At 44.2% G+C, this 25,303-nt stretch overlaps 1 protein-coding gene across 1 annotated transcript in view; it reads right to left on the bottom strand.

Annotated features, from left to right (window-relative positions):
- The window catches only part of CSMD2 (CUB and Sushi multiple domains 2), a 490,403-nt gene that overhangs the window by 54,940 nt on the left and 410,160 nt on the right, over positions 1-25,303 (bottom strand). The window contains exons 44-48 of the mRNA XM_054999125.1: positions 23,236-23,349; positions 19,803-19,991; positions 19,116-19,262; positions 11,315-11,503; positions 570-755 (exon numbers count right to left, since the gene is read on the bottom strand). Coding sequence (XP_054855100.1) covers positions 570-755; positions 11,315-11,503; positions 19,116-19,262; positions 19,803-19,991; positions 23,236-23,349 — 825 coding nt within the window. The remainder of the gene's footprint in view (positions 1-569; positions 756-11,314; positions 11,504-19,115; positions 19,263-19,802; positions 19,992-23,235; positions 23,350-25,303) is intronic.

Raw genomic sequence — 25,303 nt, 5'->3', positions numbered from 1 at the left:
GAAACAAAAATGAACGTGTTATTTGTAAGGGCATAATAGACAGGGTCATATTCTCAGAGGTTTCTCAAACTGTTTGAAAAGAGGCCCTTTTCCATTATTTTGTCTCTTTTTTGGGGTCCTCTTGTTCCATGATTATTTCGCCCTCCCCTGCATAAAATGCAAGAATCTCACATCAGTTAACAGGAAACAAGTTTATATATACATATCTGTACATATATAGCATTATTGAACAACTGTTTCATTGTGACTTGGCACATCATGGAGAGACAAACCCAGGTTTGCCACCCAGCCTCCAAGAATCCCCTCTCCCTGCTCACCTTATTTCTTCCCTTCCTCCTAGAAAGTCATGATCCACCCTTGGGTCCTAACCCATGGTGTGAGAGCCACTGGAGCCCTTAATTAAACTACTGGCTTACCAAGGCATTTGAGAGTAGCTGGCATAATGACCTTGGAGATGCTCACAAGTAAGGTAGAATCTGTGGTTGAGTGCTGTGAAATCACCACTAACTACAGACAGAGAAATCCTAGCACTGCAAAGAGGAAGATTCATGCCAGTTCAGGCCACTCACCCACACATGGGAGAGGGTTGTTCCCATTACTCCATTGCCCATTTGGCAAGCACTCCACGCTGGAATCTTCCAGGGCTGGAAGGTGATAGCCCTGGTCACACTGGTAAACCGCTTTGGTGCTCACTGTGTACTCCTTTCCAAAAATGGCACCATTTTTGGGAGCGTGGGGGACTCCACAGGAGATAGCTGGGAAGGAAATGACACATATCATCATTTGCAGCTTATATAAAGTGTTCCTTTTATTGGTTAGTCCTCAAAACGAGTCCACCTCACTTCTCCAAAAACCTTCGCAGCCAATGTACCCAGGTATACATCTGAGGTTCCCTCTTAAACAGATTCAAATTTCCTTATTTGTGTTATTTATAGACCACTGTTCTCACTGAGACTCAAGGTGGATTACATAGTGTAACTCAACTACAAGCAGCAGCATGAGACATTCATTAAACAGTGCAATAGGATTTGGATCATAGAAACCTGAAAACAAGTAGAAAACTGAAGCAGAGCTGAAAGCAGGGCTTTTTTTTCAGCGGGAACGCAGTGGAACGGAGTTCCGGCACCTCTTGAAAATGGTCACATGGCCGGTGGCCCCGCCCCTTGATCTCTAGACAGAGGGGAATTTAGATTGCCCTCTGCGCCATATGGTGCGGAGGGCAATCGAAACTCCCCTCTGTCTGGAGATCAGGAGGCGGGGCCACCGGCCATGTGACCATTTTTGCCGAGGGGGATTTAAACTTTAAAAAACTCCTCCCTTGTTCCAGCTGGCCCAAAGTGACATCATTGTGTGGTCCTGAGTTCCACCACCTCTTTTCCCAGAAAAAAAGCCCTGGCTGAAAGCAACCTGAAACAAAGCATAATCATAAGAATAATTTCTTCTACCACATGTGAGGAAGCAACACAAATGCCCAGGTGGCAGAGGGCACTTTGGAAATTCAATCCTCCTTGCCCCTCTGTGGCTGTATCTAATTCCTTGAAATGGACCTTGTTGCTCCCAATTTATCACTGAGCACTTAGAATGTTTGTGAATATTCTGTGATATCACAGCAGCTCAGTTCATATAAAAAATCAAAGTAAGATCTTTGGTGGCAGCTCAGACCACCAGGCTTCTGTGACATCATAGTAGCTGAGCCACTAGCATTAGGTTTATTGACTGTGAGAATTAGGCCTGTTTTTAGGCCCAAGAGGATTGGGTCAGCAGCAGCACAAAATAATCTTCTGCAAGTTCTGGGGGGAACCCAACAAACCCAATTATGATGAAAAGTTTGCCTGAATGTAGGAAGTGTGACAGTTGCTAGTTAAGACTATAAATTGTGTAAAGAAGTGGACCTTTACTCCAGAATACTCATAAGAAATCCCTTTGGGAGGACCAAAAACCCAGATGATATCATTCTCCTTAGGATTGTACTGTAAGCTTCCTAAGGATCATAGCTCAAGGGCAAACAAAAGTAACAGAACAGGCCAAACTCACATCTCAGAAGTCCAGACAGCATTCATGTCAGAGAAGACAATATTTGGGAAAGGTTAATAGAGAGGAATAAAAGAAGGTACAGAAGGCCTGGAAGGGATTCTCGCAAGAGCAGCAAGCAAGAAACGCATCCATATTCCAATGGTCTTTATTCCTTCAGAGGGCTTTTGGCTTCAAAAGAAATGAAGTTGCAACAGGATGAAAAGGGTCTTGCGCAAACGGATGTGGCTGATCGACGTTGAGTGACATCAGTAGCATCCCAGCTTTGCGGCGATAATTGCGTGCATGTCATCTGTGCAAGTTAAGGAGCTCAGCAAATCCTCCAGCAAGGCCAGGTGTCTAGACGGCGAGTGGTGATGAATACCAATTTCAGCACAGCAGCCGCAAGCAGAACAACAGGCGTCTGCAAATGCTCACCCCTTCCGGCTCCCGTTCTGTAATCTCTTTAACCTTTCAGTGTTATCGCATCCAAATAGCCAGAAAGACCTGATGCACAGCTCCTCCAAGCGACCCGCCATCCTTTAAGATCATGTTTCTGCCTGGCCCCTTAGGGTACTGGCTCACAGTTCCTTGGGAGGGGGTTCATTAGCCCACCCTGCCCCAGAAAGCCACTCCATGCTTACACTGCACAGTTATCTGTCTGGCTATTCAGGTAGCAGGCAGAGGGAATAGTATGCTACGTCCAGTTCATGCAGATGAAAAGGAAGCTGATGACTTACCGGCAAGCTGGGTTGGCGCCGGGTGCAAGGTGGAGTGGAGGCGGGACCAGGTGAAGTAGGAGGAGCGTCCATCCTGCGCTGGCCCAGCTGCATGGTCAGCGCCATTATACCTGAGCATCTGCAGGAGCAGCTTGTCACCCTCCCACCCTCCACTGATTGACTATCGGGGGGGGGCACTGTCACAACTTTATGGGTTGGCGGGTTTTGAGGCATTGGGCCGGATCCCAATAGGGTGAGTGGGCCTTCAGGACTGCTCACTCTGATGGATCTGGAAGCAAAGGCAGGGCCAGCAACAGAACAACGTGTGCCGAGGTGCCATCGGGAGGCTGGTGGGTGATGCATCGGTCGGCAGCCAGGCCCATGATGTCAACGGGGATCCGTGCCCAGATGCCAGGCCAATGCTCCATCCAGCTGTAATCAATAAAGTTGTGGCCATTTCTAACTCAAGCTAGTGTCTGGTGTGATTCTTAGCCTCCACACAGCCTGACATAGCACATAGGTGACAAAAAGCAACACTGGTGTCTGAACCAGGCTAGAGGGAGCTACATCTGCATTAGAGATATTTGAACACTGACCAGGAGCAGGGAGCTGATTTTTCACTCAGCAGTTCTGTTATTTGCAAGCAGCTCAAGCTTGTTTGTTGTGTTAACAGTACAATTCAATACAGGGCAACCGGCAGTATTTCACACATGTGCATTCTCAAACAGTTCAATGGCAGTCCTAGCTCCCCCAGTTCACCCCACAGGCCTGTCATAGTTGCTTGCTAAACAGCAAATCAAACAATGAACAAATTAATTAGTCAATAAATTATAAATGTATAAGTTAAAAAAAGTCTTAATGTTAGGTGTTCATTTATGTCAGGGTTATTGTTAAGGGTGCTTTTGTGCAAGCACATTTTCACACAGCCTTAGGGGATTTGTAGTACCTTCCCCATGACATTTAATTACCTGGGCCGTTTCCACACGGCTTACTTTATTCTGCAAAATAGCGAAATCGTGCAAGAAGACGCTATTATCGTGCGAGAAGATGCAATAACAGTGTCTTCTCGCGAGATTTCGTGCGAGATTTTGCTATTTTGCAGACTACGGTAAGCCATGTGGAAATGGCCCTAACCCGACTATTCATGGCAAGGCAGAGAGTAAGAAACCATTCAAGACATTGGCCATTACAAATAGTCAATTTTCATCTTATGTGGATTCAGTTTCAAGTTGCCATCAGGCATTTGATGCTTTCCTCCTCAGCACTGTACCATATTCCAAATGTTGTAATAAAACTGAGCATATCAGCTATGTCAGAGGCAGCCAAGAGATTAAGTCGGATTAGTAACAAGGACTATTTCTGCACATTCTTAGAGGTAAAGTTCACCCTCCGAACTGTGCCGGCTTTCCCCCAAGCATGGACACATTATTGTTTGTCAACTGTATGGATATTGTTTTGTTACCAGGTTTTCTGCATCTTTACCGGGACTGCTCTTTCTCCGATGTTTGCTTTTTTCGCGTGTTTCTGGCAGGTTTGAAGCATTCCTGAAGAAACCTCTTACTCCACTTAATCTCCTCCCACTTCTTCCCCTAAATCTCTTTCCCTTCCTTCTTCACATTTCTGTTCCGCCACAGAAACCTGCTTGCAACAGTAGCTGCATACGATCGCACATGTGCAAAGTTAAAAAAAAAGAAATTAAAAGGGGAATGTGTACTTTTAGTCTATGATGACAAAAGTGCCCGATCTCCCCTCCAAAACCGCTTTTTCGGAGGACTATTTGGAGATTTTCCTGCAACACAACCAAAAGTAAGGGCTCGTAGGTACTGCATGCAGAGGATAAGTTGTCGGGGCGGCTCAGCAAACACAGAAATAAAGTAGGAAAAAGGCAGGAACAATGGGCTCTGCCGAAACAGCCAAGGTTTCCTACAGTATAAATCTGCAAGCAGATACTGTGTCCCACGGCAAGCAAAGGCTTTTTCTGTTCCATAACAGGGCTGGAAGTCAGACTGAAGAGGGTCCAGAACAAGTGACTCATTCAGAAAACCCTGAAACTACTCTGCAACCGCCCTCTGGAATAATCTTTTTAAAGCATAATAAGTATGAAGCCAGCCTGTTATTGGTTACTATATATATATATATTTTAAGTAGACAAATGACAGCCTCCTCCAAAATTTTCAGAAAATCCCTCTCAATGAGGAAAGCATTCTGCAGGAAGTATCGATCCCCCATGACCGCACTTGCAGCCCTCCCATTACTGACACAGGCCAAACGAGACATTACCTATCCCTAGCAGGGGCAGCCCCCGCACGCGGTTGGAACCTGCAGGCTGCAAGGGTGAAGGATTCAGTGGAGGCCAAGCCCGCTGAGCTTCAACTGGGACGCAGGCCAGTATATGGTCAGGTGTGGCTGCCTAGGGCAATTCGTGCTGCAGCACAATTACTAGGGGGCGAGGGTGAAAATTGGTGAAGGGTTGAAACCAGGGCATCCAGAACAAGCCAGAGAGAGGATAGTAGTTGGCAGGGTGCCCAGGGCCAGAGACTTTCCAGAGAGGACAGGGGAGCTCTGGGTGATGCTACAACCCACCCTGCTCTGTTTTCTGAGGTTTGGGACGGCCGTGGTGGGTTGCGATGGGAATGCAAGCAGGATGGCAGATGACACGCAGGAGGCAAGGCAGGGGCCAAGCCTACATGGGGGGCACCAGTGAGGCCTGACCCTCACAAGGGGATCAGACAGATTCATGGAAGAGAGGTCTCACAATGGCTACCAGCTGTGGTGACCAAAGGGATATTCCATATTTAAAGCCAAGCTACAAGTGATGTCTGACACAGGTTGGACACTTGTCAGCTTCCCTCAAGTTTTGATGGGAAATGTAGGCATCCTGGTCTTGTAGCTGTAATGGAGAGCCAAGCTGTAAAACCAGGATGCCTACATTTCCCATCAAAACTTGAGGAAAGCTGACAAGCGTCCAACCTGTGTAAGGCGTCACGTGTAGCTTGGCTCTTAGAGGTGACAAGCCTCAGAATACCAGAGCTAGGAGGCAACATCAGGGAAGGCATTGACCTCTATACCCTGTGTGCTGCCCCTCCAGGGCAACAACTTGACCACTGCGTGAAATGGGATGCAGAGCTCTTCTTATGTGCTTAGCCTAGGATATAACCTTCTTCATGTGTTGGGCTCATAACAGCCCGGGGGAGGAAGCATTGAGCATAGCTTATCAACTGGCTTCCACATGGATGATGAAACTCATCAGAAAGATCAAACTGGGGATGTCCAATACCAGGGTTGAGACCTCCTCCACCAGCACAGACAAGGAAGCTAGGCACTATATACCAGCAGGATATCTAACTTGTCCTTGGAATCCACCATGAGGAGTACACAATCAGGGCTGGCAATTGTCTGCAGAAATTATGTCCTCTTTCATTTTTATATAATTGGTTATTTGCTCCATAACCATGATACTTCCCATTTTAATTAACCACATTTTAACATCTGGCATGCTGGCTTGCGCCTATCTTCCTGAAGTCCCCTCCAGTTGGAGAACTTCCATTAATCCTGTGTCAATACCAAGCTTAATAAGTCCAACTGCAGGCCTGCCCAGACCAGCTGTAGTTCATTGCAAAGTTCATTACGCCACTGCAGAAGGCCAACCAACTTCAATCCACTTCACTGGTAGCACAGATGGTCAAGGGGGGCGGGGTGGAAACGGACTTGGTTGCAAACTATTGGACTCAGCAATTAGTCCTGCAGAAAAGACAAAACCGCTTCCTGTGTTCTTCTGCATCAAAACAACGTCCCGGCTTGCAGAATTTGGCGTCCTCTGGCAGAATAAGGCATAATTAAGTTGTTATTTACAGGACTCAACATGGTGCAATGGAACTCTGTTTGGTAATATATTCTCCATCTGCTCCACAGCACTAAATTGGGATCGTTGCCGCTCCAGGACTGATGGAAGAGAGGATGAAAACACATGCCCTCTTCATAGCGAAAGCTGAGTCAATATTTGCCTTTCGAAGAAATTCATTCAGAGCTTACGGTCCTTGGCAGGGAGAAAGCTGCTGGGATGGTGACATTTATGAATGGGTGTACGTATGAAGGAATCAAGCAAAGAATTGAAACAGCCAACAAGGCATCTACAAACTGCAAAAAGAAGTGGAGGTTGTCATCGTTCAGCATGACCACGGCTGAAACAGGAAGGACTCGGGATGGGGATGGGGCTCAGCGGTAGAGCATCTGCTTGACATTTAGAAGGTCATAGGTGGAATCCACGGCATCTCTAGCCAAAAGGGTCAGACAGCTGGTGATGTGAAAGGCCTTTACCTGAGACCCTGGAAAGCCACTGCAAGTCAGAGTGGACAAGACTGACTTGGGTGGACTCATGATCTGATTCAGTAGAAGGCAACTTCATATAACTGGATTCCGCATATAACAGATGCTTCAGCGAGAAGCAACGAGGTTGAGTTATTTTTTCACTGCTAGCCTCCTCCTCACTACTGGCTGCAGAGCAGGGCTGAGTGTACACGAAGAAATTTAAACTGAAACTGAACCGCCTTCAAATGAGTCTGCCTATTATTCCTAATCCCAATCTCCAATCAAAATGAAACCTAAGGGAGTTGAATCCATGCTCTCCTTGTCTTTTTTTTGATAACTTGCTTCTTTCTTTTCTGTCTCCCCTTTCAATTGAGGGCTTGGGGGCAATGGATAACTTGGTTTCTCTTAATTTCATACGGATGACAACTGCAAATGTGTATGCATTATCTTCTAGTGGATAAGGCTTCTGTGCGTGCACACATGCACCTCAATTTGAAATACGTTTCTCGTTTTGCTCGTAGAAACGGTAAGATACACCATGCTGCAGGCAGAAGTTAAAAAACAAAACAGATATTGAAGATAAGAATGTTAATTCTAGTTTCAGGTGGGTAGCTGTGTTGGTCTGTGGCAGTCGTAAGTGTTGTGAGAATTCCAGTGAAGGGTGAGCTCACGCATACATCATTATGATTTAACGTCAAGTGGTGACCTGCATGTGTTGATGAGCCATCACCGATCTAACAGCACCGACAGAATTTTCACAAAGTTTAACATGCTGCTTTTCAACGGAGGGAGATGATAAATTCAGCTGAGAGTCATCAAGTCAAACGGAGATGCTGGGCAGAAGGATGAGGAACAGAAAAAAAAAAAACCTCAGAGGCTCATGTAACTGGGCAAGGCATTCCACCAAGATGACTTCAGCTCATAGTCTTAATGATACTCTTGGTCCAAAATCCAAGGTTCTGTTCTCTGTATGAGCAGGAAGGTGACATGGCACACAGCCCAATTTTGTCACTTTTCTTTTCTCTTGACTCTTCATGTAGCATTTTGTCAGGGTTTCCATCACATCTTCCTCACTGTGCCTTTCAGGTTTCTTTCAGTGGTTCTATTTCTTCATCTTTGCTTTTTGCTGTAGGAGCTTCTACAGGATCAGCACCAGGCCTTCTCCATTCTACTCTTGGTATTCTACCGCTTTGCCCTACTTGTCCTCACTCAGTACTGCCTTGATGATCTACAACTATATTGTTTGGGGTGTTTTTTTGCCCCGCCCCATTGTTTGTTGTGTTTTCTCTTTGGCTGCTTTCACACATGTGGGCTAATGCACTTTCAATGCACTTCAAAAATCGTTTGCAACTGGATTTCTCTGTGTGGAACAGGAAAATCCACTTGCAAATAATTGGCTAAAGTGCACTGCAAGTGCATTATTCAATGTATGTGTAAGCAGCCTTACTCTCATTGGATGAATGCCCATTTTCTTAACCATGCAAACTGCGCCTTTTTAACATCCTTTTCTTTGCTCTTTGATAATATGGCTGATTATTCATCTCCTCAAATTCAGGATGTTGGAGTCCCATTTGATTCTTCTTCCATTCTTTATGCTTACATCACCAACATTTCAAGTTCATCTCCTTATTCTTTCTTTATTGTAAGATTCTTCTTGTTGGCCTTCATGCTTCTACTTTTAAAAGCATTCCCTCTCCCTTAGACACTTCCACTTATTGGGATCTTCTGTGCATTGTTCAGTTCCCATTACTCCTTCATACAGCTTCCTTGACTTTAAAATTCTTGTAATTCTAAATGTTGCTGTGGTTCTCTCCATATAAACAGGCCGTGCAGTGCAACGATTAGACTTTTGGACTAGGACCAATGAAATTTGATTTGTGACAGCCATAAAATTTACTGGGAGACCTTGAGCAAGTTATTCTCTGTCTCAGCCCAACCTAACCCGCAGCTGTTGGGAGGATAAGGCGAAAGAGCCAAGAGCTGCGTACATCATCCTGAGGTCCTTGGAGGAAGGGGATAAAAATGTGAGAGAGATATATCTTGTCTTCTTTTTGCTACCCCTTAGGGCCTTCACTTTTCAGGTACCAATCCTGTAGCTAAACCAAAGGTTACTCTTTCCATTTATATATTATATTTGTTCCCCATTGCCCATCCATCCAAGGGGCTCAAGGGAGCACCAACAGCATTCCCCTCATTTTATCCTCCTACAAAACTCTGTGAGACAGATTAGGTCGAGTGTGTGCAGCTGGGGTACGAACTGCTCAATGAGTTTCATGGGCAAGGAGGGATAGAAGTCTCCTTCAACAGTTTATCACAGCACTCCTGCCACCGCCTTGCACATGCAGGCATTGTGCAAGCTGCAGATGGGACAACAATATTCGCAAACCTGTTGCCTCTCAAGGACATTTATCTGCAGTCACAAACGTGCTGTTTTTACACTGAAGGCTGTCATTTCCCAGAAAGAAGATAAATCATTTAGGTGCACAACAGCAGAACCCTTCGCAGACAGCACTGGGTAATAAAAGAGAAGTACGCTTATTGAAACCATGTCAAATGCACCAAAAGTGTTCCAAATGGAGAAAGAGGATCCAGAAAAATCTAGAGAGGTTTCAGTAGATGGCAAAAAATAATAATAATAATAACCTCAACAGATTACTGGTAACAACATCAAGAGTTTTGATGGAAATGGCCAAAAATGATAATTTCCCCTCCTCTCCTGTTATCTGCGCTCTCCGCAGCTGTAAGTGAGAGTCTGTTGAAACTTCTCTCACCCTGAAAAGCAACAAGCATCACGGCCTGATATTTAAACACTCTTTTTATAGCCACTCAGAAGTTAGTGTTATTCAACGAAATGCGCCCTTTCGGGCCAGTCAACTCTTTGGGGACAGCGGAATGGTAATTGCTGCACATTATCAATCAGCTGCCCTGGGTTCTAGCAGCATTAAAAAAAAATCAGCCAGCTCTTCATTTCAGAAGACACTGGTAATTAATTCCCGCTTTTGCAGGTAAAGAGATGAGCTCGCACTAGTGGGTTTAATGCATTGCTCCCAGCGGGATTTGAGTTACAGTTGCCACGACAACCCCAGGCTACTACTGACAGGGTTGGAACACCTGATTCAGCGGCTCCAGTCAAATGAGCTGCTTTTATCCCACTTTGGTTAGATTCCGGTCTCTCAATGAGAGCGGGGAAACTAGTCGAAACATCCAGTCAGCAGCCATGCCCTACTTAGATTCTTGGGGGTTGTTTTGTTACAAAAATACCCCTGACGAAAGTTCTGAGATTGAGGAGGCCAGAGAAGAATAAAGTACAGAAATTCGTTCGTGACAAGAGATTATGCTGATCATATAAAAACTCTCCTAGCACCCCCTGAAATTCCACAGACAGTTTCACATTCGCCCTTTTATTGCTCGTAGGGGCAATCCGGTGGCAAAACTAAGGATGTTTAGACCTTTCGGCCTGTCCACTCGGCTTATTGAAATATTTTTGCCTTCTCTCAGAAAGGTTCCACAGCCCCACACCCCATATTTGTGTTATATTTTGCTGTCACTGGAGGTGGCTCTGTGAGATCTTCTGACAACCGTGAAAAACGCTGTTACTTTTTTTTTTTTTTAAGTTTATGGTTCTCATGGTTACAGAGATATTTTTGAAAATGGGGACAGCGAAAAGCAGCCAAGCAGCAGAAACGCAAATTAATTGTTTCATTTTAGTTGAAATGCTGGGGACAAAAGATGTGCTTGTAAATGCATCATTGGCCACATGAGAATCCTACAGTTACAGATCCCTCCTTATTACAATATAATGCCTTGCCCACTCTGAGCCTCTTGGACAAAGTGGAAAGATGTAAGTCCTAATAAATAAAATCATTATGAAGACAGGAAACTGCTTCATACTGAGTCAGGCTATCAAGGTCAGCCTTGCCTACTTTGACTGGCAGTGGCTCTTCAGGGTCTGGTAGGGGGTCTTTGACATTTCCTACAATCTGATCCTTTTAACTGGAGATATCAGAGGCTGAACTGGGGATCTTCTGCATGCTAAGCTGATGCTCTACCACTGAGCTATGTCCCCTGCCTGCACCCCTATGCATTCATGTCATAATTTTAATTTGAATGAATGCATATCCTTTGCCTATTTAATTCCTCATCTCCACTACCATTTACCCCTTTCCAGCAACTGTCTGCTTTGTCTCAATTTTTTTCTGTGAAATCTCCTTGAGGCAGGGACCTGTTTCCTTGCATGGTGATCATGTACTAAAAAAACACAAGTTGATTCTGCCCACCTTGACACAGCGGGATGGCTTCATTCCAGTGGAAGTAGCCCAGTGGATGTCTAATACAGGTGGCGATGCTGTGACCAACAAGACGGTAGCCGGGGTCGCAACCAAACCGGATAGTGCTTCCTGGCTGCAGGCCAGTGTGGCTGAGGACGGAGCCGTGGAAAGGAGGTGGAGGGAGGCTGCAGTAGGGGGCTAGACAAAGGAGAAAAGGTACATGCTAAAAATGATGAAATCAAGTTGTTAAAAGTATGAAGATACATCAAAACACACTTGCTTGCATTCATCCTGTGTTTCCTTTCACCTCATGTACAAAACCAGAACCTCTGTGTAATGGGGAAATGGGATTGCACCTTCTGGTGCACGAACCTGGATCCTGGACCTGTCTGGCAAGCTTCATAGCAAACACCCTGGGTACACAGAGATGCATCTGTGCAGAAGAATGTAAGATGTGTGCAAATGTATGAAGGCCCAATCAGTACAATCTCTAACATCCCCACTACGAGCAGTGTGGAACATGCACAGTGGACGAATTCATGTATGTGTGTCTGTGCTCTCAAGTCACAACTGACTTATGGTGATCCCAGCAAGGGACTTTCAAAGCAAGTGAGAAGCAGAGGTGGTTTGCCAGTTCCTTCCTCTGCAGTCTTCCTCGGTGGTCACTCATCCAAGTACCAACCCTGCTTAGCTTCTGAGATTTGGTGAGATTGGCTAGACCATGCCACCTTCCCTCCCGTATTCATGTATGCCCTTATCCAAATGTGATACCCAATGTGTGAAGCCAATGAGATCAATGGCATGGCTACTGGGGTGGTAATGGAGCAAATTCTGATCTCTCAATCTTGCCCAGGGTGGTTGTCTTTCCTTTCCTTAAATCTCGCCTCTTCAAGGAAGCATTTGCCTTAACCAGTGCAGTGTATCAGACTAGGATCTGGGAGACCCCGTGAGAATCTTCCACTCTGCCTTGGAAACTTGCTGTGTGACCCGGGGCCAGTGACACTCTCACTCTAGCCCATCTCACAGTGTTGTTGTGAAGATAAAATGGAGAAGGGGAGAATGTTGAAAGCCACTTTGGGCTGCCACTAGGAAGAAATGTGGGGCACAAACAGGGCTTTTTTTTCTGGGAAAAGAGGTGGTGGAACTCAGTGGGTTGCCCTTGGAGAAAATGGCGGCTGCTGGCCCTGCCCTCTGATCTCCAGACAGAGGGGAGTTTAGATTGCCCTCCGTGCTGTGGTGTGGAGGGCAATCTCAACTCCCCTTTGTCTGGAGATCAGGGGGCGGGGCCACCAGCCATGTGACCATTTTCAAGAGGTTCTGGAACTCCGTTCTACCACGTTCCAACTGAAAAAAAGCCCTGGGCACAAATGAAGTAAAATAAATAAAATAAAACCTCTCCATCCTTGTATACCTAGCTTCATTTGTTATATATCCCCCCAATCCTTTGATCTTTCTCTTTCTTTGTTGAAATTTGTAATGTAAGTGCCTTGGGGCAGGGAGTAGTCTTCTTTGCTCGTTTTATGCTTAAAAGAGCTACAAACATTGCTGGTGCTACACAACGATGCCTCAGGTTTGGCTCCCTGAAACATTTTGCCACCTTTACTGCTTGTTGTTACTGCTTGTTCAACATAACCAAATTTATTTCTATCCCTCACTTCCATCAAAGGAAGATCCCCCAGGTAGCTTACAGAAAGCAATAAAAGACAATTAAAAGCTGTTCAGACTATTAAAGGCATGCAGCTCAAGCCACTCATAATTCAGAAAGCCATTATAGAGAGCACACAGATATCTGGCAACTGTTTGGGCAACTAAATTAGTTTGGAAAGCGTGTTGTTGCAAATTACTATCATGCTGGAATGACTATCCAATACCCTCTGCAACCTATATGCAATGAACCAAAGAAGCCCAAATTCTTCAACAAAACACAAAATTAATTTGGACTAGTGGAACACAGGGAGGGAATGGCACAGAAATATGAACGGTTGAATATGGACTCTTGGAGTGACCAAGAAATACGATTAAATTCTGTGCCATGAAAACTCAATTAATTAACCAAAAATAAAAAACCCTGTAAAAATGGTGGGCACCCCTGCCCCTTAAAATACCCACCCACAAAGGAGGATGTCTAGTATATCCCTGCATGCTTCACTGCTCTGACCTAACCTCCTTCCATTCAGCCTTCGCTAGAAGTGGGTAACTCTACCCCGTCTCTGTATTGGATGTGTTCTGATAAATCCAGTTTGATGTAGTGGTTAAAAGCAGTGGTACTCTAATCTGGAGAACTGGATTTGATTCCTCACTTCTCCACTTGAAGCCAGCTGGGTGACTTTGGGATAATAATATCATACTTTGTAAACCACTCTAAGTGGGTGTTAAGTTGTCCTGAAGGGCAGTATATAAATCAAATGTTATTAATTTTATTATTTCTGCAAAGTACAGAGATACAACAGAATCACTTGTCCCCAGGAATGGTAGGGCCTGAACAGTGACTCATACAGAAACACAAGGTGGTAAGATCCTGTAAGAACTGTTACTTGTTCACACACTTTTAGATTAAAAAAAAGCCATTTGAAGGGCAAGAGGGAAGGGTGCTGCTAATGCAGAAAAAAAACCATGCTTCAGCTACCAGAATAATAATAATAATAATAACATTCGATTTATATACCGCCCTTCAGGACAACTTAATGCCCACTCAGAGCGGTTTACAAAGTATGTCATTATTATCCCCACAACAATAATCACCCTGTGAGGTGGGTGGGGCTCCAGAGAACTGTGACTAGCCCAAGGTCACCCAGCTGGCTTCAAGTGGAGGAGTGGAGAATCAAACCCGGCTCTCTGGATTAGAGTCCCGCGCTCTTAACCACTAAGTTTGGGAGGCATGGGGAAGTATGCTATCAGTGCACACAGCCATGTCCAAATCCTTCTTCCAGCATAGGGAGCATTCCAGTAACTTAATTGGCTCTTCCTGTGGTAGAAGAATGTCAGATGAAGGCTGATTCCGCACACCTTGGATAATGCACTTTCAATGCACTTTATCAATCATTTGAGGTGGATTTTTTGTTCCACACACACACACAAAAATCCGTTCCAAATGATCTATAAAGAGGATTGGAAGTGCATTAGCCAACATGTGCGGAATCACTCCATGGCTCCTTAGACTGGAGAAAGGAGCAGACTGGTAAGGTACAAGTCAGTCTGTAAGACACAGCGATTCCTCTTCTGGTCATAAGAAGGCTTGCTGGGTGCCAGAATTTGCAACTGCAAGTGGGTTTTGAACTGATGTCTGGAGGGATATCACAATTCAGCTCAGGTCAAAGGAGGGAAGCAGAGGGAGACAGTCAAAGAAACTTCTTTACCCATATAGGGAAGAGTGGGCCATGAGATCTTCCCTCCCAAGGGATGTTTGCCCACTGGTGTGAGCAGGAAGGTGAGTGGCTCTCTCAAGCGGCAGACTGCTTCTGGTCTGCTGGCCCTCCTTGGTTTTGCCTCATCCCAGCCACGACTGAAAACAGACAAAATGATATTTGCCCAGCTTACTGGTTGCAGTCATGAGAATGTCATTAAAAAAACTGGTTGCCTGTTGGCTTTCCACGTTTAAAGTTTTGAACAGCTCAGGACTAGGGTATCTAAAGGACCATCTATTCCTCGCTTGTCAGCTTAAACAGTCTGCTGACACACTCCTTTGCTGTACACCCAGTTACTGGGAGACGGTCTTTCCAGTGGTGGCTCCCTTCACATCAAACATTTGCATGGCACCTGATCTTCTTACTTTCAGTTACAGTTTAAATAATACTTATTTCCCCTGGCATTCAATTAGTTTTGCTGCTGTTTATTACAGCATGTGTTTTCCCCCCAACCCCCTTCATTTTCTTTGGTTTATTTAACTTGTGGGGTTTTTTTTTTTGCTATTTATCAGGTATGGTGGTGGTGTGATGTCCTCAAGTCATTGTTGACTTCTGGTGGGGTTTTCATGGCAAGAGACTAACAGAAGTGGTTTGCCATTTCCTGCCTCTGCAATCCTGGTCTTCATTGGAGGTCTCCCATCCAATTACTAACCAAGGCCAGCTCTGCTTAGCTTCTGAGATCTGTTGAGATCAGGCTAACCTGGGCTATCCAGATCAGAGCATTTATCAGGTATATTTTAGTGGGTTTTTTTTAAAGTGTATTTTATATTATCATAGTATTTATTGTCCATCCCCCCTCCAGGAATCTGAGGTTGAAGCATGGTTCAGAAATCTTTTAAGTAAATGAATGAATAAATAAATGTTTATTTCGAAATGATCATTAAAATAAATCATGTATTTATAAAGATTTTATTTTAAATTGTATATAATTTCTTTTTAAACGTAGTTACTCTCTCTGACTCTTTCCTTTCTTTCCCCCTCTCCCTTTCTGAGTTCTTGAGATGTTTGCAACTCAATATGACAACCAGGAAATAAAAAAAAGAAACTCACAAACAACCTCAAAGGAACAAAGCCAGCAATGTTCATTCCGCAACGAAACAAAACATAATTTCTGTCAATTAAATATTAATTTCATTCATTTACCGAATAACAGCATTAACTTATTTATGACACATTTATATGTGTCCCTGTCCCAAGTTTGATTGCTTTTCATTAAGTAATTAAAATTTGCTATGTTCCAAGAGTGGGCTGTTTAATCTTAAGAAACACTTTGCCAAACATTCTGTAATTGCTTTTATACAGACGGAGTAATTAAAGTTCATATGAAACCAAGACCAGTGAAAATAATAATGGGAAAATTGGCTACTATTCCTCTTCTGGGAAGGATTTTTTTTTTTTTAAAAAATTGCTATTTCCCGCAAGACAGAAGTGGCAGAAACAAAAAGAAATGGCTCAGACTGTATTCTCAGCTTGCTAATGAAATATAGCCACAGAACACAACTATTAACGTTGCATCACGAACGTGGGCCGTTTTCACACTACTAACCTGCTTCTGTAACGTTGCGAAACGTCACGCAAAAGACACGGAAGATAGCATCTTCTCGTGCGAATTTTGTGTGACATTGTGCGAGTTTTGCGTGACATCGCGCAAAACTCTCGTGAGAAGATACTATCTTCCACGTTTTTTGCGCGACGTTTTGCAACGTTATGGAAGCAGGTTAGTAGTGTGAAAACGGTCATGGTCTGTATGTGGCGCTTCTTGTTTGCAAACTTCAGCGTTCTTCAGAATGACAGTAAAAGACACCTGACCAGCCAGAGATGGTCAGAAACACCTTCCTCCAGTTTTGAACAAAGTTCACTGGCTTCCAATTCATTTCTGGGCACCATTCAAAGTGGTCAGTTCTAATCTTCAAAGCAGCCTAGGACTAGGATACCTGGAGGACCACCCACTCCCATATAAAGCTGCCCAATGGCTGGGATCTGCATCAGAGATCATGCTCTGGATGACCTCATCTTCTGATGTGGGATGGGTGGCTATCAGAGTCATGGCCTTTTCCTGTGGTGGCACCTTTTCTGTAGGACTCATTCCTTACACTTACTCATCTAGTGACTGTTTCTCTGGCGTTTAGGTGTTGGGCAAAGATGTTCTTGCTTTCCCAGGCAAGTTGTTTTACTTTCTGTGCGGAAGAACACCACCTCACCTGAAAGGCATCTGATTCGAGTCCAGTAGCATCTTAAAGACCAACAAGATTTCCAGGGAATAAGCCTTTGGTAATAAGCTTGACTCTTGAAAGCTTATACCCTGGAAATCTGATCTGATGAATAGAACTGTGGTTCTCGCAAGCTTATGCTACAATAAAGTTGGTTCGTCTTAAAGATGCTACTGGACTCTTTACTACCCTGGAAATCTTGTTGGTTTCTAAGGTGCTACTGGACTCAAATCTTGCTCTTCCACTGCAGACCAACATGGCTACCCACGTGAAACCCTCTTAAAGGTATCTGTTTGTATTTTACCATCTCTGAGTTCTAGAAAACTGGTAAATTTTCCCACCAAAATTCAATGTCCCACAGCCATTTTAGCCATGTAGTTAATGACTGTCACATTCCCATGTATTTATTTAAAACACCAAAACTGAGTCAGCTCAATATTTTATAAATACGATAAAATCAGCAGCGGTACGGGGTCACTTAACAACCAAAAGCCTTTCAAAAGAATGAGATTTTGTTTTCTGCAAAGTGATGGTAGTACTTTCTCAGAATCTAGCCATGCAGATTTGGACTGTCAGCAAGAACTAACACATGAGACTATGAAGTTAATAATTTTTTTAACCAACAGGTGGATATTTCCTAACAAAAGCACACTTGGATACTGTCATCACTATTTCTTTTAATAGCAAACAGTCAAGTGCCTTTCAGTTGGGTGGTAAAAAAAGGAGCCACTTACAGGAAACGTAGAGGTTCCTCCATACTGGGAGGACTTCCTTGGTGTGCAGAAGAATATACATTTTCAAAAAGGGACATCCAATTTTGGTAGTTTTTCAGGCTCAGGAATATTGGATAATAGTAGACCTGGCATCCAGATTCAGATGCCAGGTCTACCATAAAGCTAAAATAACCTTTAAAAAATCCTGGAATTTTAAGGATATAATTTCATAAAACCCAAAATTTTGGGAGTGCCTTTTCCTGTTTTGGACATCCCTGAGCAGAAACAAAAGAACAAATTTCAGATATAATATCAACACTGAAATACCCAGGGCAGCCGGCCTAAAGATGGCAACCAGTGGGAATCTTTCATGGTGGTGGGGCCTTTGCTGGTGACATAATAATGTCACCAGCCCTGCACTGATATCACTTCCAGGCGCACATGGGATGACATCAGTGTGTTAGGATGCTGCCCATCCCCCAATTTTCCTGCCCTTTTCCTCTTGCCACCCAGCTTAGCGGCAACAGGAGATTGCCTGCCACCAACGGCAGCCCTAGTAGTACCTGAATACACACCCCTACTCATTACCTTCCAAGACAGAGCCCTGAAAGCAGTGGAGTTCCAGATTAGGGAAATGGGGTGCATGACTGCAGAAACTGGCTTGATTTAGACTTAAAAGTTCATATGTTGGAAGAAGAGATCTGGGCCGTTTCCAGATGGCTTACCTGCCCCCGGAACGTTGTGCCACGTTGCGGGGAAAACACGAAATATCGCATTTTCTCGCGCGAGTTTTGTGTGCTGTTGCGTGATGTCGTGCAAAACTCGTGCGAGAAAACTCGATATTTCGCATTTCCCCTGCAACGTGGCACGACGTTCCAGGGGCAGGTAAGCCGTCTGGAAACGGCCCTAGGTCAGGGAAAATTTAAAAATAATTTTTCTGCCAAGTGATTTATCATAATCCTGCAATTCATGCCTGCCACTTTTCTAATAACCTGAAAGATCTCTCTCCACATGAGATCACAGCCACATGTCAATGGAGCTATTGCATCTAGAAAATCTGTTCCTAAACTGGGTTTGGAGTAAAATCACTGTGTTTTAAATCCCAATTAAATAATGCTTTGTGGTTTTACATGCATACATACAATCTCTGTTGTAGATTGGAATGGCTTGACCACGCTATTAAGGAGTGTGCCCAAGGTCACTGCTATTTGAAGGGGGGGGGGATCACACAAATTAATGGAAACAGTAAAAGCAAGAGACATATAACCCTGAAAAAAAATCTGTTGTTTGCCTTGGTTACACAAGAGGTGGAAAAAAGAAACAGAGCTGAAGAAAATGGATGAGTTATTTTTGTATGCAAGAAATGGGAGATGCAAGAATTCTATTAATAAATTTATATTAGAAAAAATAGTGCATAAATTTCTCAGCTCGACTATCACAGCTTCAATCCCAACCTTTCTCCCTTCCTCTGCAGTTTACTAACCTGAGTAGCGAATCCTGAAGCCCTTTCGGCTATAGGCATGGTCAGAGGACCAGTGGAGGTAGACTCTATTCCCCGTGCTAGTTGCCGTGATAGGGGCTGAATAGTTTCCACTCAGGGACAACAGCAGAGGACTGTGGCCTGAAGGACCTATAGGAAAAAGCAGACCCAATAGAGTGTACGAGCCTGTTAAGATCCCTGCTAGATCAAACCCAAGATCCATCTAACCCAAGCATTCAGTTTCCCAACAGTGGCCATTCAAAGAAAAGCTTGCAAGGTGAGTAAAATGCCAACAGATCTCCTGCCTGAACATCTGGTACCAAGAGATATATAAGACCTCTGAACAGAGAGAGGCTCTGTTTAGCTATCAATGGTCAATTTATTCCATGGATCTTCTATGACCCTTTTCAAAGTCGTCTTAGAGAGAGGCCACCACATGGTGTGCTGAGGAATTCCCAAGTTCATTATGCACTCTGTGAGGAACTCCCTCCTTCCCCTTTGTCTTGGGTTTTCCGCCGATTAGCTTCAGTGACCCCCATATGACAATGCTATGAGAGGAGAAAAATGGTTCCATCCACTCTTTGGAGTTTATTCATAATACTTTAAATAACTGCTTTTTTCTGGCTTCTAGAAACATACACAGTTTAAAAGAACTGCCCACCCCGCCCTGAAACAATACGGGTGACTCACCATCGAAGATCCCGAACTCATCGTACTGTTTCTCGCTCAAGAAATACTCAACAGTGAGGGAGATGTTATAGTCGGGCTCCACTCTGATCACCCAAGAGCAAGTTTGAAAGTGGGGGTAACTGCCAGTGGCAGCTGGGCTCAGGATCATCCCCCAGGAATCTGTCCGGACCTCGTTCATCGGGCAGTGGGCTGAAGGCACAAGACAGCAATGATTATCTCCTTTAGGCAGGGGTCCCCAACATGACACTCATGGGCACCAGGGAGCCCACCAATGCATTTTCTGGTGCCCACCAGGTGTTTTTAGAAAGTGGGTGGGGTCAGGTGGGGCTTTTGCCCAGCAGGGCTTCTGATTGGCTGCTAGTGATCTGAATGGCAGATTTTTAAAGCGTTGCTCCAGCAACAGCTGCCACCGCAGCATAAGGATCTTCACTGCATTACTGTATCTGTATGCACAAAAATATTTTCAAACAATATCTTCGTTTTTAAAAAGCGCTTTGTTAAAGTGAGCTTTGCCCGAAATGTTAAAGAGTACTACTAGAGTTATGCATGACCTCACTCCTTGACACTTTGTGGTTGGTTCCACCTCTTGTGGCAGCCAGCATGTGGTTGTATCCATCACCGTGTCAGAATTCCAAAGTTGCCTGCAAGCTCAAAAAGTTGGGGACTCCTGCCTTAAAGGGCCAGGCCTGACCTCAAAGGCTGCTTCATCCTTTACTCAATTCTCCAGCATCAATCAAGTGTGCTCTCTTACCTCTACTGTGTTCAAGCTCGATGGATGGATGGCCCACCCTTCTCAACAGATGGTTTTTAAATCTGCAATATGCCTCTTGGAAGCTCGTCAAAGCCCTAGCATCTTTAGGAAGCAGAACACCGAACTGCTGTGCAAAAGGACACCACTGACCTGCATCCTCTTTCCAACAAGGGTCGACCAGATGCTTATGACAACAACTCCGCAGCACAGCAGTTGGACGCAGTCTACCTCTGACCACAGAAGAGACCTTTCTATTCAGATGGGCTTTCTAGGGTTGGATTGGGCCAACAGGTCAGCATTTTATTTTAATGCTTGCATTACTTTAAAATCTTGCAAATGGAGCTTTAATTGAAATTTCCCATTTTTTTCATATAATTGCTACCTTCGCCAAGCATTCAGGAAAGGGTTAGCTATAAATTAAAATCAATAAATAAAGGTTAACGGGTCTGCTTGTTTGCCTGAATATGTAATGGCCCTTAGTATCCCACCTGAATGTAATTAAAGTGCTACAGTGACCCATCAAAATTCGCAGGTGTGTTCGTATTCTTTTTTGTTCATAATTAGGGCTGATATGAAAGTGGAGGAACATGCTTTTTTCAAAAGGCATGGTAACATAACATCATAACATCATCACAGAGTCAAATCTGACTGGTTACAACACATCTTATGATCATCATACAGCTGAATCTGATGGGCTACACAGTAGACATGGGCACAAATCGAAATATGAATAAAATTTCATGATGAATCGGGCTGATTTGTGTTTCGTGAAATGCATTTCGTGGGGCAACAGTTTTTACGAAATTCATGACTTTTTGGGCTGATTTGTTCGATTCGTGAATGATTCGTGATGCCAGACAGGCTGATGTCGATCCATTGATTTCCTAGGCAACATTGGCTCAGAATGTCTGCAGACCTTTTGTTGCCATTGGAAACCCCAATCTTAGCCCACATAACCTTGATAGGCAGCTCTCCTTGCCAACTGGAGAGCTTCCATTCTACCCTATACAGCAAGGAGCAGGGAGGTTAATCCCCTAGGAAACTGAGGAGATGGGCCTTCCGTAGCCATAGGAACATCAATCTTATCCCTCCAAACCGTTAGGCAGGTCTGTCTGCCAACCAGAGACCTCCTGTTCTGCTCTATGTGAGCATTTCTTATATAAGGCACAGCTCTCTGCCTTGTGCTTTTCAGTTCCAGTAGACAGAGGGAGAGGGAGGACTTGTTGCTGGGATTTGGGGTGAGAGAGTGCAATTGGGAACTTTTGGCTGGATTTGCTGCTGCTTTAAAAGAGACTGAAAAGCCTCTTTCTTATTTTCAGCTCCTGGCCTTGCTGGGAAGGTCTTTTGGTGAGGGTGCCTTCTTTCCTCCACCCCACCCCACCCCAGTCTCAGGGTACTGCCTGGCTTTGGGGCCTAGCTTGACTGAGGCCTACCTTTTTTTTCTTTAATTTTCTGTTTATATTTTATTTACAGCATTTGTTCTTGCTGGCTTGTTGGGTGGGGGTGGGTGGAGGAGACCCTGCTAAAGTCTCCCTGAGAGTTTGGCGTCTCTGGGTATGAAGGGGGCCATTGAAGTGCCCTGGGTTCTGATGAATTACAAAACTACTGAATGGTTTCAGGAAATTCAACAATTTCATGAAAGTTCGTGATTTGTGATTCATGGAATGTGACGAAACATGAAACTCTCATTTCATTTTTTCCCCATTTTGTGCCCATCTCTACTACACAGTGATCAAATCTGATGATGGGGAAGGGACGAAGAGTTTCAGATCATCTCCTAAATCTACCCTGCCCCTGCCCACTGAAGTCCAGCCAGCTCTTACTGGGATAGCCCTTTCCTAGGTCTATTTCCTCAACTGATCTCAAATATGATGGGATTCTAGCAACTACCTGCAGAAAACTTTTATCCTCTTGAAATTATTCTTACAGAAAGGCATTGGGGGATTGTTGAAAAAGAAAAAATATTTTAAAAAATGACTGGATGGATTTGTTGTCAGGCCACCTGGTGTGGACTCAGGGCAGAAGGGAGAAACAGCAGGAGAGATCAGCACCAATGCAGTAGGATATCTGAAGAAGGGAGCTTTGACTCTCAAAAGCTCACACTCTGAAAATCTTGTTGGTCTCTAAGGTGCCCCTGGATGCAAATCCTGCTATTCTACTGCAGACCAGCATGGCTACCTAACGGAAACCATTTACATTATTCACATCATTCTTATACACATTCACTCTCAAATCTCATTGTTGAACTGAAGAGTTGTTGGCATGTGAAAATCTTCTGGAGGCAAAGGCTATAAAAGCAAATCCCAGTTGAATAACATCTATGTAGCCCTTGTTCTTGTCCCTCCCTGGGACCTCAGTAAACAAGAGAATCTCTAATGTCAGAATATGAACTTGCTAAAATCAGACTAAGCTCCCTCAAATCTAGTCTAGTAACATCTTTCTAACAGCAGTCTGTCAGTTCTCCATAGTCAAGAAAGAACAAACTATCACTGATCTTCCTGGTGTTCATATTGCCTTCAGCTCTGAACACATAAATTCCATTCCTAGCCATTGTTACCAATAGCCACAGGTGGATCCTATCAAAACCACTCATGAGGGCAACCATCTCTTTGCTGGGTACCATTTCTGTCACTTTCCACTGTACATCTGCACTAGAGCTTTAGAGATCCTGAAGCCACCTACCTTCACATGTTGGGGGAGGCCCTTCAAACTGGAGGTGAGTACTGAGCCTGCATGTCAGGATTTCATTTCCAACCAGGGTGAAGCCAGGAAGACATCGGTACCGAATGATGTCACCTGGGGAAGAGGATACAGATGAGGTTCAAAAGAAGGGCCAAAACTTGGATATTATAGAGAAATGTAAGCAAACACTACAACAATCATGTAATCTTTGTTCCTCCTTGAATTTCAAGGCCTTCTGCAATGTCTCCCTGTGCTTTCTATGTCAGGCTAGATCCATTCTTCTTTGCTACTCCTCCCCATGGAGTCCACTTCTCTTACAGTTCTGGCCTAGCTAACTCAGCAGCAGCTTTTAGAGGTCTCAGGAAGAGAAAGGCTATTCCCAACATCAGCTAGGGGAGGAGCTATATCTCAGTGGAAGAGCATCTTCCTGGCATGCAGAAGGTCCCAGATTCAATCCTCAGCATCTCCAGTTAGAAGGATCAGGTAGGAGGTGACGTGAAAGACCATGAAGAGCTGCTGCCATTCTGAGCAGACAATACTCTTTGATAGACCAATGATCTGACTTGCTATAAGGGAGCTTCACATGTTCTTGTGCACTTCCATAGATCAATTAACAGGAGATGTCAGAGTGAAGCTGGAACCTTCTGCTTAGAAAGCTTGTGCTCTGCCAACGAACTATGACCCTTCCCCTCGCTTCCCCTCCCATTATATTCCAAACCCTGCTGCTGCTGTCAGGTGTAACTCCATCCCTTCAGGCTGTATTAAAAACATCACAGAAGAATGACACAGCAAAGTCTTGATGCAGTCGAATGAATTGAACAAGTGCAAAGAAGAGATGGTTTTTCTGAATGTTGAGTTGTGTTAAAAAAAATAAAAACACCTCTCTGCAAGCAGAAACACACTACAGCAGGGAGTGGGATGTGCTTTCACCCTTTTGTGCTAGTTCCCTACTTTCAAAGAGGATTGGATTCCCCTCCACCCCCACCCTGGACAGCATTTTAAAAGTAGTTTCAGGTGGGTAGCTCTATTGGTCGACAGTAGAAGAGCAAGGTCCAGTAGTACCTTAAAGAACAATATTTTCAGAGCTTATTTTCAGAGCTTATTTTCAATATTTTCAAAGCTTATAAGCTTTCAAGAATCAAAGCTCCCTTCATTAGATACCAGAAGCTTTGAAAGCTTATACCTGGGAAATCTTGAAGGTGCTACTGGACTTGAATCTTACATTTAAAAGTAGTCTCTCTTTACATGTAGTCTGAAGTAGTACTTTACCACATTATTCTGCTGCATATGTGAATCTATCCTAAGCAGAATGCCACTGTCAGCCCCATGGATAGTCCTCAGATAGTTTTCCCCATAGGGAATAATGGAGAATGGCTGGGGGAACCTTCTTTGGGGGCCCATAAAATTGATCCCCCAGGGTCCAATCTTCATGAAACATGGGGGATCTTTAGAGTACATTCAAGAGTAGATTTCTTTCCAAATTTGGTGAAGTTTGCTTGAAAATTGACCCCTCCCTATCCCTCCAGATATTCCCCAGACTGATTTCCCCACAGGAAACAATGGCTGAATTTTACCGAATTTTACCAAACTAATTTGGTAAAAAGTCCAGAATACCGAATATTCACCGAATCAGCCAAAATTTGGTATTATAATCCAAATACTGAACAAAACTGCACGCTCATAGTAGGGACCACACACCACCTCCCAGTGACCTGGTTCAACTAAAAGGATACCACCTGAGACAGGGAAGGCATCCTGCTATCTGCTACAGGTTTTTGGAAAAGGCCATCCAGAAGAGAAATCAGTTTCATTTATGAAAAACATGCCTACACTTAACTTCTTCGAACTTCATTAATCATGATGATTTCTCTGTAGGAAACATGGGTGTGATGGTTCTTCCTGCACTGTACATCCCCAAGCACAAGTTTTGTGAGTCTCTTCTTGGAAAAAAAACACACCTTCCAGGATTCCTTTGGCCGGGGAGCATAGCACTTACATATAGTTTGGATTTGTATGGCAAACATGCCCTAAAGAGGACATGCTGCATTGATGTGGGGGGGGGCAGAGG

Source organism: Eublepharis macularius, chromosome 15 (genome assembly GCF_028583425.1).
Source record: "Eublepharis macularius isolate TG4126 chromosome 15, MPM_Emac_v1.0, whole genome shotgun sequence".
Taxonomy (NCBI): Eukaryota; Metazoa; Chordata; class Lepidosauria; order Squamata; family Eublepharidae; genus Eublepharis; species Eublepharis macularius.
Note: the sequence above shows the minus strand (reverse complement) of the source record. Positions and strands in the feature narration are given on the sequence as shown.